Source organism: Lynx canadensis, chromosome D2 (genome assembly GCF_007474595.2).
Source record: "Lynx canadensis isolate LIC74 chromosome D2, mLynCan4.pri.v2, whole genome shotgun sequence".
Lineage (NCBI taxonomy): Eukaryota > Metazoa > Chordata > Mammalia > Carnivora > Felidae > Lynx > Lynx canadensis.
In genome coordinates, this window is record NC_044313.2 from 26493819 (window position 1) to 26506463 (window position 12645).

Below are 12645 nucleotides of genomic sequence, written 5' to 3' on the forward strand. Positions count from 1 at the left end.
CCCTCACCCTGAGAGGGCTCCATGGGCAGGGACCCAGGAGAAGGTCCCTTTGACAGGGACCCTCAGACAGGCTCCATGGGCAGGGACCTAGGAGAAGGTCCCTTTGACAGGGACCCTCAGACAGGCTCCATGGGCAAGGACCTAGGAGAAGGTGATCCCTTTGACAGAGACCCTCAGAAACAGAGGCAGCTCCTTGATGCTCTATGAGGAATCCTGGAAGTCCTTAAGGCTGTTATAAGAAAACAACACTACAGCTCTCCACAAAGCCTCGCCTGGCATTCACAGGTCGGCTGCTGCAACCTCTCTTCGCAAAGATGGCAAAGCCTGGGTGTCTGGGCTGGCTCGTGGAAGGGTGTATTGTTACCACTGCTCAGGACACCCTGAAGGTGGCGTCAGAGGGAACCCCAGGCAGGAGTTCCTGCAGCAGACCTCATACCCATGGCCTCTTCAGAAGACTCTGACCATATTTTCTAGTCTTTAGCCCATGGTGCCCAAAGGACACTGGACCAGTCCTCTACAGAGGAATCGCATCTGGAACCCAGCAACAGTTTCTACTTGCAACACCTCCTCCAAGAGAGTAAGAAACATGGCCCAGTCCACCATTTCCCAATGAGCAGAGACCGTGACCAGGAGCACCCTGGAGTGCCACAGATCCCCCAGGGGGCAAGGACTTACACCACAGTTCATAGTAGTAGTTGCAGCACTGAGACTGTCCACAGCAGTGTCCTGTGTCACAGATGTAGCTTTGATTGTTGGTACCCACACAGGTTTCCTTATCCTAAAGAAAAAAAAAAAATCGAAAAAACATTTTGGCATATTAAATTATAGTTTTTAAATGTCGCTTTTCTTCTCATCACCCTCTTCCTGGTTGTCTGCTCCCCTTCCATCAAGATGGTCTATACCAATGTTCCTTCCACAAAGGAAAAAAAAAAAAATAGAAAGAACCACACAACAGCAGCAGATTGACGAAAAACAACCAAGGTTTATTAAAGGGGGAAGAGGATTCAGCACACAAAGCTGACTGGTAAACAGCGAAGTTTTCCTCAGACAGGAAATGGATGCCTCACTTTCTTTATGTCCGAACAGAAACACTTCACCTTCACATTCCAGGGCTGAACTCAGCCAGTAAAAGGATGATGGTTCTAGTGTAATGAGCAGGATGTTTTAAATAAAACCAGCTTTTCTGTGAAAGTTCCTGGAACAATTAACGCGGTACATATTCTAGGATTAGCATCTAGTCAGTCATTCCGTCCTTCAAAACAACACACTGTTCAAGGTCAAATACAGTGTGATTCCAAAGAGAGCTAAAATAATTTGCCACTAAAATTTTCGCTCTTAAGAAAAGAGGTAACCTGCTCAGGTGACCTTGTCCAATTTCAATTTGCTAGATAATTTTTTGCTTATCAAATGATCTCTTAATAATCTTGACTGGACATAGGATTCACACTCTGCCTTGTCAGGGACGGCTCCAGAATGGGCACTGCTGAGTAACCACCTCGCGGGATGCCAAGTTCTATTCACAGCTCTGGAAGAGGATGGAGGTGAAAATGTTTTTTTGACATTTCACATCTAAGATATGAGATACCTGACCAGCCAACCTGAACTTCAGCCCCAAATGTACTGTGGACCCCCAACACATATGGGGAGACACAGGAGCACATAAGTCATGTACTCCATCTGGCTTTCAACATTTCTTTATTTTAAAGAAGTAACATGTCCACTTACTGGACACTGTCTTTGTGCCAAGCACCGTGTTGGGTACATGGGATACAAAGACAAATAAGACATTGTCCTCATCCTCAAGAAACTCGAGGTTGGAAAAAAACTCTGCTCAGCAAAGAAACTAAAACCACAGTATTGTATTTGCTGCTACTCAGGCTGACCCTGCCCACAGTGTACATCCGGGCGGACGCCTGCCAGTGGAAACTTAAGTCACACGGTCAGTTCCTCCTCTCTGGGCCTCACTTTACACTCCACTGTCTTCTTGGCCAGGGGTATAAACAAGGCACTCCAGCAACCGTCTACAGGACTAAGGCTGGGCGGAGACCATGCAAGTGCCTGGTGTCACAGGCGAGGATGCGGGAGAGGGCACAGCTGAAGACCAGATCCCAGGCTCGGTGCAGGGCTCTACCACATACGCTCAGGCGCTTCCTGGTCTCTAAGAGCCTCACAGCCTTGTGTAAAGGGGTGGAGGAAGAAGGAAACACGGGAAAGGCATTTGTAAGTTCTGACAGTGAGGGTTTCACAGCACTGTCAACAGGCCCGCCTCCCCACGTCCACCATAAGCAAAATGGAACACCTGGACGGGGGCTGTCTGGTCACGAGTCTCCTCTGAGGCCTGGTGCACATGGAGAAAGCAGATCTGGGCTCCCTCGCTGCTTTTGCTAGAACACACCCTCCTTGACTTCAGAGGAAAACATTGCTTTCAGAAGGACATCAAAAAGTTTCTCCCAAGTTCACCGGGCCCTGAAATGCCATTCTTCTGGCACGGACTCACACAGTTCAAAGTGTCCACGTAGTTTCTAAAACAGGCCGTGCTGCCTACACTCCAACACATGAAAGAATCCAGTGACACTTCTGCCTCAGGAAAATTCACCAGACGAGGTCCAGGCTCTGAACACTGGACAGTCAACTGCTCCTAAGTGAGGCATGGAGTGGAACGCGTCTGACATCTAAACAAGTGGTAATCTTCACGACCTACTGATGTCAGCTTTTCTCTCGGCTTCCCCACCCACCCACCCCACAGGAAGCCTGGTATAAACAGGACCTCGATCTTTTTTCCTGCTCTGCCTCCACTTTTCCAGGGAGAGCAGAACTGGAGCAGCAGCATCTAATCCAGGGTTCCTCAAACGCTTTTTACCCAGTAAATCTCAATCCCTGTTCTCCTTCCCCTGCCCCGCAATAGAGCTCCCAGGCTGCCTGAGGTGGCCCTGGTGATGGAAACAGTCACTTTCTGCTACAGGATGAAGGAAAGCAGGTGGACAGTTAAGGAAGACAAGAAGTGGGCTAATGAGCCTTTAGCAAGGAAGAAATGGAGGACCAGGCGGGTAAGTTGAGATGTCAGTCCCAAAGGTAAGCTCCTCCAGAACCCTGCTGGTGCGAAAGGAAAGCCCTGGGTTTCTAGGTTTCTTGGGTTTGGTCCTCACGACAGAGGACCAGGACCTGGACAAGTTACTCAGTAGCCCTAGGAGAAGTCAAAGATGCTTTCTCATGTCTCCTTCAACCCGAAGTCTTTATTAGCCTACCCACCTCCCATCCCCTCACACAGCAGCCTTGAGTCAACCCAAGAGCTGCTAAAATCTGTCTCCTCTCATTCAAAGAGACAGCAAAGAACAGAAGTGCACGGATGCTGCCTGGTACTCTTCCAGCCTTCCCTGTATGAGGAGACTAATCGTGCATTACCTGGAGAGCTCTCAAACACCTCCAGGTGGCTCGAGATCCACTGCAAGGCAGAAGTGGTTAAGAGGTTGATCTGGGTCTGAAGCCCAGCTCTTATACTGCGCTTATTAATTAACTATGCGACCTTGGGTAAGTGACTTAACTTCTCTGACCTCTTAGTATCAATATTAGTCTGTGAACCATTATTGCTGGGCAGGAAAGCCCATCTAAATAGCACTTTGCATTCAATCAAAACGATTTCAGAAGAGTGACGTTCACTGGCAATGTGGATTGCTCCAGACACAGGAAGAACGGAAAAAGAAACTAGAGAGAATGCAATGGATAAGGTTCAAATACGAAAAGTTCTCAGCACCTTTTATGATTCCTCTTTGCCTTGCTTCTAAGCATCTCCAAGCACTTTATATACATATTATGTTGCTCAGGCCAAGTCTTGAAGAGTGGGCAGTAAATATCCCTCCCACCCCCTTTCTCCAGGGAGTGAACCAAAGAATGAATTGTGCTCGCCCTATAGGCAGGAGCTCTGTCTCCTCATCCCCCCTCCTCCATTCCCAGTATGAACACAGCGCTTGGTGCATAATGGTTTGCTTAATGAAACAACGGCTACGCAACCTGGGGTGAATAATATAGCTAATGTATACTGAGCACTTGCCATGTGCCAGGCACTGTTCTAAATGCCTTACACGTATTCCTCCATCTCAACTTGAAAGCAACCTATGAAGTAGGTAGTTATCAGGCAATTGAGGCTACGAGAGGCTGCGCAACTCGCCTAAGGTCACACGACTAGAAAGTCGTTCAAACCTCTTTCATCCGACCCCAGAGCCTGAGCTCTTACTATTGACCTTTAGTTTCCTTGGTTGAGGTGATACTTGTCCAGTTGCTTCTTATACTTCAGTGGCTTAAAAAAATCCACTGAAAGACCCAAACCAAACAAAGTCAACATTTTGTCTCTGGAGGAAAAGGTAAGGACCCTGCCCTTGTAGAGCTCTTTGACTTTGGGTACAGATCTTTCATCTTCTACTTGGCAGTGAGGAGGGACAGCCTGCTCAGGGCTCCTCCCTTTCCTGCTTGAAAGGTTGTACTTTCACACACTGACTTTCTGAAAAGCAGTGTTTCATCCCAGCGTGCAGTAAGGATCTTCATTCCTTCCTTCGACATTGAGTACCTGCCCTGCACCAGCACTGAACTAGGGTGGGGAACACAATGCGCAAACGGCCAAAATGGTCATGATCTCTGTCTTCACGGAGCTTGCAGTCTAATGAAAGATGATAAAGTAATCACACAGATTAAACCACAACCAGAAAGAGAAAAATACATGATATAGTGAGAGCTTACAAAAGATTAGAGCTAGGAGCTAGTAGGGAAGGTCCAGACAGCTTCTGTGAGGAAGGTAAGCTTGAACTGAGATCACCAAGATGGTTAGAAAGTTAGTAACCGAGGGAAGAGGGATGGGAAGAACATTCTAGGCAAAAGAGGCAGTATAAGCAAAGCCTTTTAACTAGAAGGAGATGGTTAAAGAAGTAGGCAGGGAAGTTAGGTAAGTGGGGACCAGACTGTGCACAGAAGTGACAAAATCAGATTTACATTTTAAAGACAGCTCCTTCCCAGCAATATTTTCATTTGCACAAAACTGCCCGACCAAAAAATGCTAGAAATGTAGAACTTGTCACAAAGAAACTGAATAACATGTGCCCTTATGTTGGAGGCCTCTCATCTCAGGAATGACTGTGGAGATGACCATTAGCATCTTCGTCTGTTACTGGTATGTGTCTTCAGCCCAGATATCACAGGGACTGGCTCTGATACAGGGCACAAAGGGTCACCGCAAACAAAAAGCACAGACACCGGGAAGAAGCAAGCAAGAACAGCACCGAACTGGAAAGAACATTTTTACAACGGAAAAGGATGAATAGTATATGTTTTGCACATATGCAAAAAATCATCTCCTCTTCTGTGGCAGCAGAAACTGTGGGACTAACAACACTTTCCTCAACAGTTTCCATCTCTTATAGTTGCTATTCTCAGCTAAGCCACTATAAAGGTCAATTTAATCAGCATAAGAACTTTCTAAGTGCCAGCATAAAGAGACACTGGGCAATAATGGTTCCCCAGGGATGGTTTTAATTCACCAATTTATGGGGTTGGAAAACTCTGCTGGTAACTGGCAACGGCATCTTCGTGTCCTTAGGAAAGCACCGAAGTTTTAACATTTAAAAGTAAAAAAACAGGAAAATTGAAATCGTTCACAGGTGTTAAAACACAGAACACCACCTTGGCTGCTGGATATGAATGGATTTGGAGCACCACTTCTGGCTTTCCCTACAGGGAGAAGGAACAGTTTCTAATTGAAACGTCCAATTCCACAAGTCAAATAACAAGTCTGTATTGACAGCCCTTCCCCATGTGCCAGGTGCTGTGCTGGATGCTGCAGCTACAGCCATGAGTGAGAGATTCTGGGGGAAGAGATCCTGCTTTCACGGCGACAGAGCCGGGTAGGTAACTTTAATGCCCAAACTCCTAGAAGTACTGGCTATATGACAATATCCTTTTAATTACACAGCTGAGCTTGCAAGAAAGCAAGGAAGATCCACCAGGGCCAAAAATGTTGGGGGGAACTAGAAAGTCCAGTGGCAAATGAGGTCAGGCCTTTTCAGTTGCCCTGGAAAAGGGGGCTGTTTATTCCCCCTGGGCCCACCTGAAAACAGGAAATTGAAAGGGAGCCCCCATGTAAAGTGAGGACCCTCAAAAAGACAGAGCAGACTCGGAAAAAATTAGCCTGTTGGCACATAGTAACAATACGAAAGCTCTGAATTAAGAGGAAAAATGATCATCTGTAACCATAGGTCTTTCCATAAGCTAATTTTAGATTTAAATTGTACTACTACATGGTCTGAAAATCCCCATGGCAAAACTTTCACACAAAAAGTGGTCAGGCTTGCAATAACTGTAACATTTGGGAGAAAAAATACAAAACTCTGAAGAGACCTACCCTTAATCAGAGTATGATTCCCACAAATAAAGCTCTGTTGAAGATGAGCTCACAACAGAAAATACAAAAGTTTATGCACGAAGAAGCCATCACAAACAAGACTTGGAAAATCCACCAAATAGTAGAATAAGACTCTGAAAAAACTTAACAGAATGATCAGAGAAGCGATAATATATAAGCATATATCCAATTATTAAAGTCAAAAGGAAACAATGAAAAACATGAGAAAAAAACAGACAGTGACCAAGCCAATTTGGGTGGGGGACAGGGGAGGGGGAAACACAGAAAAATCATTACTGAAATTTACAACCTTAACAAATAGTTTGCACAGAGATCAGACCAAGTTAAAGAGAGAATCAATTAACTGGAACACAAATCTGAGAAAATTACCCAGCAAAGGGTTTATACCAATTAAAAGATACCATGAAAAATGAAAATGAGAATAAGAAGCGTGAGAAGGAAATTAAGAAAATGGAGGAGGTGTGATATATTTTTTTTAACGTTTACTCATTTATTTTGAGAGAGAGTATACACACACATGTGCGTGTGAGAAGGGAAGGGGCAGAGAGCGAGAAGGAGAGAGGGAATCCCAAGCAGGTTTTGCACTGCCAGTGCAGAGCCCATTACAGGATTCAGTCCCTCGAACCATGAGATCATGACCCGAGCCGAAATCAAGAGTCAGACGCTCAACCGAGCCACCCAGGTGCTCCGGAGATGTGATATTCAAAGACAGAACTGGGGGTGCCTGGGTGGCTCAGTTGGTTGAGGGTCCGACTTCAGCTCAGGTCATGATCTCACGGTCTGTGAGTTTGAGGCCCATGTCAGGCTCTGTGCTGACAACTCCAAGCCTGGAGCCTGCTTTGGATTCTGTGTCTCCCCCTCTCTCTGCCCATTCCCCATTTGTGCTCTGTCTCTCTCTGTCTCGAAAATAAAATAAATGTGAAAAAAATTTTTTGAAAGAAAGAAAGAAAGAAAGAAAGAAAGAAAGAAAGAAAGAACTGAAAAACTCCCAGAGCTAATAATGGAATTTTCAACAATCAGCAAAACTAAAAGGCAACCGATGAAATGGGAGAAGATATTTGCAAATGACATCAGATAAGGGGTTAGTATCCAAAATCTATAAGGAACTTATCAAAATCAACACCCAAAAAACAAATAATCTAGTGAAGAAATGGGCAAAAGGCATGAATAGACACTTTTCCAAAGAAGACATCCAGATGGCTAACAGACATATGAAAAAGTGCTCAACATCACTCATCATCAGGGAAATACAAACCAAAACCACAACGAGATAGCACCTCACACCTGTCAGAATGGCTAACATTAACAACTCAAGTAACAATAGATGTTGGCAAGGATGCAGAGAAAGAGGAACCTTTTTGCACGGCTGGTGGGAATGCAAACTGGTGCAGCCACTCTGGAAAACAGTATGGAGGTTCCTCAAAAAATTAAAAATAGAACTACCCTACGACCCAGCAATTACACTACTAAGTATTTATCCAAAGGATATAGGTGTGCTATTTCAAAGGGGCACATACACCCCAATGCTTATAGCAACACTATTGACAATAGTCAAAGTATGGAAAGTGCCCAAATGTCCATCGACTGATGAATGGATAAAGAAGATGTGATATATATACACAATGGAGTATTACTCAGCAATCAAAAAGAATGAAATCTTGCCATTTGTAACAATGTGGATAGAACCAGAATATATGATGCTAAGTGAAATAAATCAGTCAGAGAAAAACAAATATCATGATTTCACTCATATGTGGAATTTAAGACACAAAACAGATGAACATAAGGGAACGGAAGCAAAAATAATATAAAAACAGAGAGGAAGACAAACCATAAGAGACTCTTAAATACAGAGAACAAACTGAGGGTTGCTGGAGGGGTTTTGGGTGGGGGGTTGGGCTAAATGGGCAAAAGGCAATTAGAGAGGACACTTGCTGGGATGAGCACTGGGTGTTATATGTAACTGATAAATGTATCAATAAATTCTATTCCTGAAATCACTATTATACTATATGTTATCTAACTTGGATTTAAAGTTAAAAACAAAATTTAAAAAAAGATAACGGAATTTTCAGACAATAATACACTCATACCTGGGCACACTGTTTGAAACTATAGAGCAACAAAGACAAAAAAATCCTAAATACGTTCAAGCAGAGAAGAATGAAAATTAACAAGTGAAATTACAATTTAAAAGAGTAATAATCTCCAGGAGAATATAAAACAGAATAGGACAAAAGGGTTTTTTATGTTGCTGATGTTTTTTCAAAGTTTTATTTATTTATTTTGAGAGAGACAGAGAAAGCATGAGTGGGAGGGGGCACAGAGAGAGGAAGAGAGAGAGAGAGAATCCCAAGCAGGCTCCTCTCTGTTAGCACAGAGACTGACATGGGGCTCGATCTCATAAAACCACGAGATCATGACCTGAGCTGAAATCAAGAGTTGGATGCTTAACCAACTGAGCCACCCAGGCACCCCTAGGACAAAAGGTTTTTGATGGGGCAGTCAGGTAACATAGGAGTTGAATGAGCTTTGAGTGATGAGAAGGAGTCCAGAGTAAGGAGACCTGTGGGAACAGTGTTCCAGGCAAAGGCAATGTCAAGTACAGGCAAAGACACCAATGGAGGAATGAGTTTGGTGCACTCAAGGAAAAGGAAGAAGGCTAGTGTGGCTGAGTACAGTGAATCTCAGGCAGAATAGAGTGAAAAGAAGAGCTGAGAATGCAGGAAGAGGCCATGCCTCATATGACATGCACAACAGTTAAAATAACAGCCAAAATACCATAGCTGGTAAATTCGTTGTTGGCTATAATGTTGCGGGATATTTGAACAATATCAAAATATTTTTCAACTCTTTTAAGTTTATTTATTTTGAGAGAGAGCATGCACACGCACAAGCAGGGGAGAAGCAGAGAGAAGGAGAGACAGAATCCCAAGCAGGCTCAGAGCCATCAACGCAGAGCCCGATGCAGGGCTCGAACTGACAAACTGTGAGATCATGACCTGAGCAGAGACCAAGACTCAGATGCTTAACCAACTGCACCACACAGGCACCCCTATTTTTGCAACAGTTTTTTAAAAAAATTTTTTTAAACATTTATTTATTTTTCAGAGGCAGAGAGAAAGGGAAACACAGAATCAGAAACAGGCTCCAGGTTCTGAGCTGTAAGGACAGAGACTGACTCGGACTTGAACCCAAAAACCGTGAGATCGTGACCTGAGCTAAAGTCAGGCACTCCACCAACTGTGCCAGCCAGGCGCCCCTATTTTTGCAACTCTTACAATTACTTTTCAACTGGGGGCCCCCTTCCCCCTTTTTTGGTCTCCCTGCCTTGTGGCTGCTACTACATAGTTAGTAACAAAATCAACTTTCCTTCCAGTCCTGAACCAGAAATAGCTTTCCAGAGAACAGACCAAATTCTAGCACTATACATCTACTAGACTGAAGTTCTACCTGATTTTGGTAATGCTCTGTAACCTAAGGACAACAAAGTCTTCATAAATAAGACAGATTTGAAATGGCTAAATGAGAAAAGACAGCAAACAACTTTAACACAGAATCAGTTATTTTTATTCTACCTTAGATAGAACTTTCAAATTCTGAAAATGCAGCACTTTTAGGCCCAGGTCCTTAAAAAAAGATTTGTAGGTGATCGTAAAAAGCACTCTATCCACAAAGTTTTGTGGATTTACACCTTTATTTTTACAGTAAGAAAGTTAATTATCAGTTTTTCTCTAATACCAATGGTTTTAAGGCTGCTTGAAAAGCTGAGGGAAATAGAATCGTCCAAGAGCACACATTTTGAATTGGATGTAAGAAGGCTGTAGAAGAGTTGGGGATGAAGGAAAGGAAGCTCAGGCAGAGGAATGATCCAGTAGGAGTCCTGACCCACTGTTTCCCACATATTAGTCTAACCTCCTTTTGATGGCGGGGATTGTCACGGACTACTTTTTAATGGTTTGGGGTTTTTTTGAGAGAAAGAGAGAGAGAGAGAATGAGACATTGAGGGGCAGAGAGAGAGGGAGACACAGAATCTGAAGAAGGCCCCAGGCTCTGAGCTGTCACCACAGAGCCTGACGTGGGGCTCGAACTCATGAACCGTGAGAACATGACCTGAGCTGAAGTTGGACACTTAACCGACTGAGCTACCCAGGCTCCCTTGTCACGTACTACTTTTGTATCCTTCACAATATAAACTATACATGACAATTACTCTTTTGAGTTTTACTACCTAAAAGAACTCAGTCTCATCCTTTCTGATAAAAGGGTAAGCCATTGTCAAGAACCAAGGCTCTGCTTTGTATGCACTAAGGTATTAGGAATGAATTTTTAGGCTATTTGGTTGAGTTCAGTAATTTTCCAAAAGGACAAATAGCCCGGCCAGGTTCCCCTAAACAAGCCAATAAATCTAATCTGGTAAGACTCAGCCTCATTCCTCACATTTGATAGTATGCTCGACCCCTAAGGCCTCTAGCCTTCAGTTCCCTAGGCTTGAGAGCACCCAGTCTCCCCACCCTCTAGCTACAAAGTACCATAAAGGGTAAAGCCAAAGACTGGAGCTCGTAACACTTAAGAAAAGCCTAGAACCAATGTGGGCAGCTGCTGCTTCAAGATGCGGCTGAAGTGTATACTGTTGAAGGGCAGTGCTGGGGAACCCTTGCTGTCGCAGGGACAAGGATCCATTTACTTTAACCTGTGAGGGCCTCCTGGAACAATTCTGTCTGGGGACCACCAAGAATCTGAGGAAAGACAACACAGTGAATCAGAACAAATCATGGCATCTCACAAATAATGAATTTGTCTCAAAGTAGCAATGAAGACACTTAGATAAAAACACGCAACAAAACAGAGACGTATTTCCTAAAGTGTGGTCAGCAGGCCCAAAAATTGCCTGGGGTATTTCAGATCATAGATTAAGAACTTCTAAGGGCTCACCTCATATATATTCAAGTTTGAGAACCATTGCTCTAGATTTATAAAAAAGTACAATATACGTGGTTCTTGCCCTCTAAAAGTGGAATGGTCTAATATTCTTTTCCTACAATCCCAAACACATCCCAAAAGTTACCCCCAAGGGTAGCCAAGACATAGAAATGTATATGAATTAACATACAGAATCAAGACATACAAAATTATTCATATGCTTTTTGCCTCACTCCATAAAAAAAAAATATATATATATATATATATATATATATAATAGATCATAAATTTTTTTACAAGAGTAACAGGTACACTCGTATCCACACCAGTCCTGCTGCATTGCAAAGTGGATCCTCATTAAATAGCCCCCAAACAGAGCAGCCAACAAAGAAATTAAAATCCATTTCCTGTGTTGCTATTAGGAACCTGAATAACAAACTCAGAAAAAGCCACTTGACCCTGGTAGGAAAATCCCAGAGCACAGATCGGAAGTTGCAACATATTCCATGGTTTTATTAAAAGCTACTTGCCGACGTCCTAGCACATGCAAGCCCATGGGGGTCTGCTGGCTGCATCAGCTCAGGACATTGGGTTACTGTGCAATTCTTTCACCCCTGGACACTTAGAAGGAAAGGCAGTCTTGCTTTGAGGTATCCCCAGCAATCCCTCATCACTGGCCTCTTCTACCACGGAACAAATGCACTGAGAAGTGTGGCATCTTCAGCAAGGGCTGATGCAGAGCTAAGGGGCGAGGGGCAGGTAGCACTCAACGGAGCAGGTGGCACTCAGGCAGGAGGACAATGCAGTCACCTATCATGTATGTGTCCACAGTTGATCCCATGAGGGCAGATTCTTTCCTTCCCATACTCTGTGGCTGCCTCCTGCTTGAAAGCAAGGATTGCCAGTGGTGGCCCTCAGACCACAATGGGCCCACTAAGGAGTTCTAGGCCCACATGGTAACTTTGTTTTTCAACTTTTTAAAAAATGGAATTAACAGACAATTTTTTTTTTTTTTTTTTTTTTTTTTTTACCAGCAAAAACAGGGTTACTCAAGAATAGGAGAGAACTGCAATCTGAGACAAGCAAGCTATGGCAGGAACCATAGGCAAGTCCCTAATTGTCAACATTTTCAAATGAAAAGCAGTCATACAGAAATCAGATTTCCAGCTTCTCTTGCAAATTCCGGGCCCACAATCCCTTAGCAGCATATTAGGTTGGCTCACAGATGTACATGGGCTCTGGCTCCACCTCAGCCTCCCCCACAATCCCTGCTGTCCACGAAGCCCATGTGCTTAACTCAAGCTGTCACTGCCTGG

General features: G+C 43.9%; 1 protein-coding gene across 4 annotated transcripts in view; it reads right to left on the bottom strand.

Moving 5' to 3' along the window:
* WBP1L (WW domain binding protein 1 like) overlaps positions 1 to 12645 on the bottom strand; it is a 60599-nt gene that overhangs the window by 15611 nt on the left and 32343 nt on the right. For all 4 annotated transcript variants that reach the window (XM_030335553.1, XM_030335555.1, XM_030335552.1 and 1 more), the window contains one exon: positions 676 to 778. In XM_030335553.1, coding sequence (XP_030191413.1) covers positions 676 to 778 — 103 coding nt within the window. The remainder of the gene's footprint in view (positions 1 to 675; positions 779 to 12645) is intronic.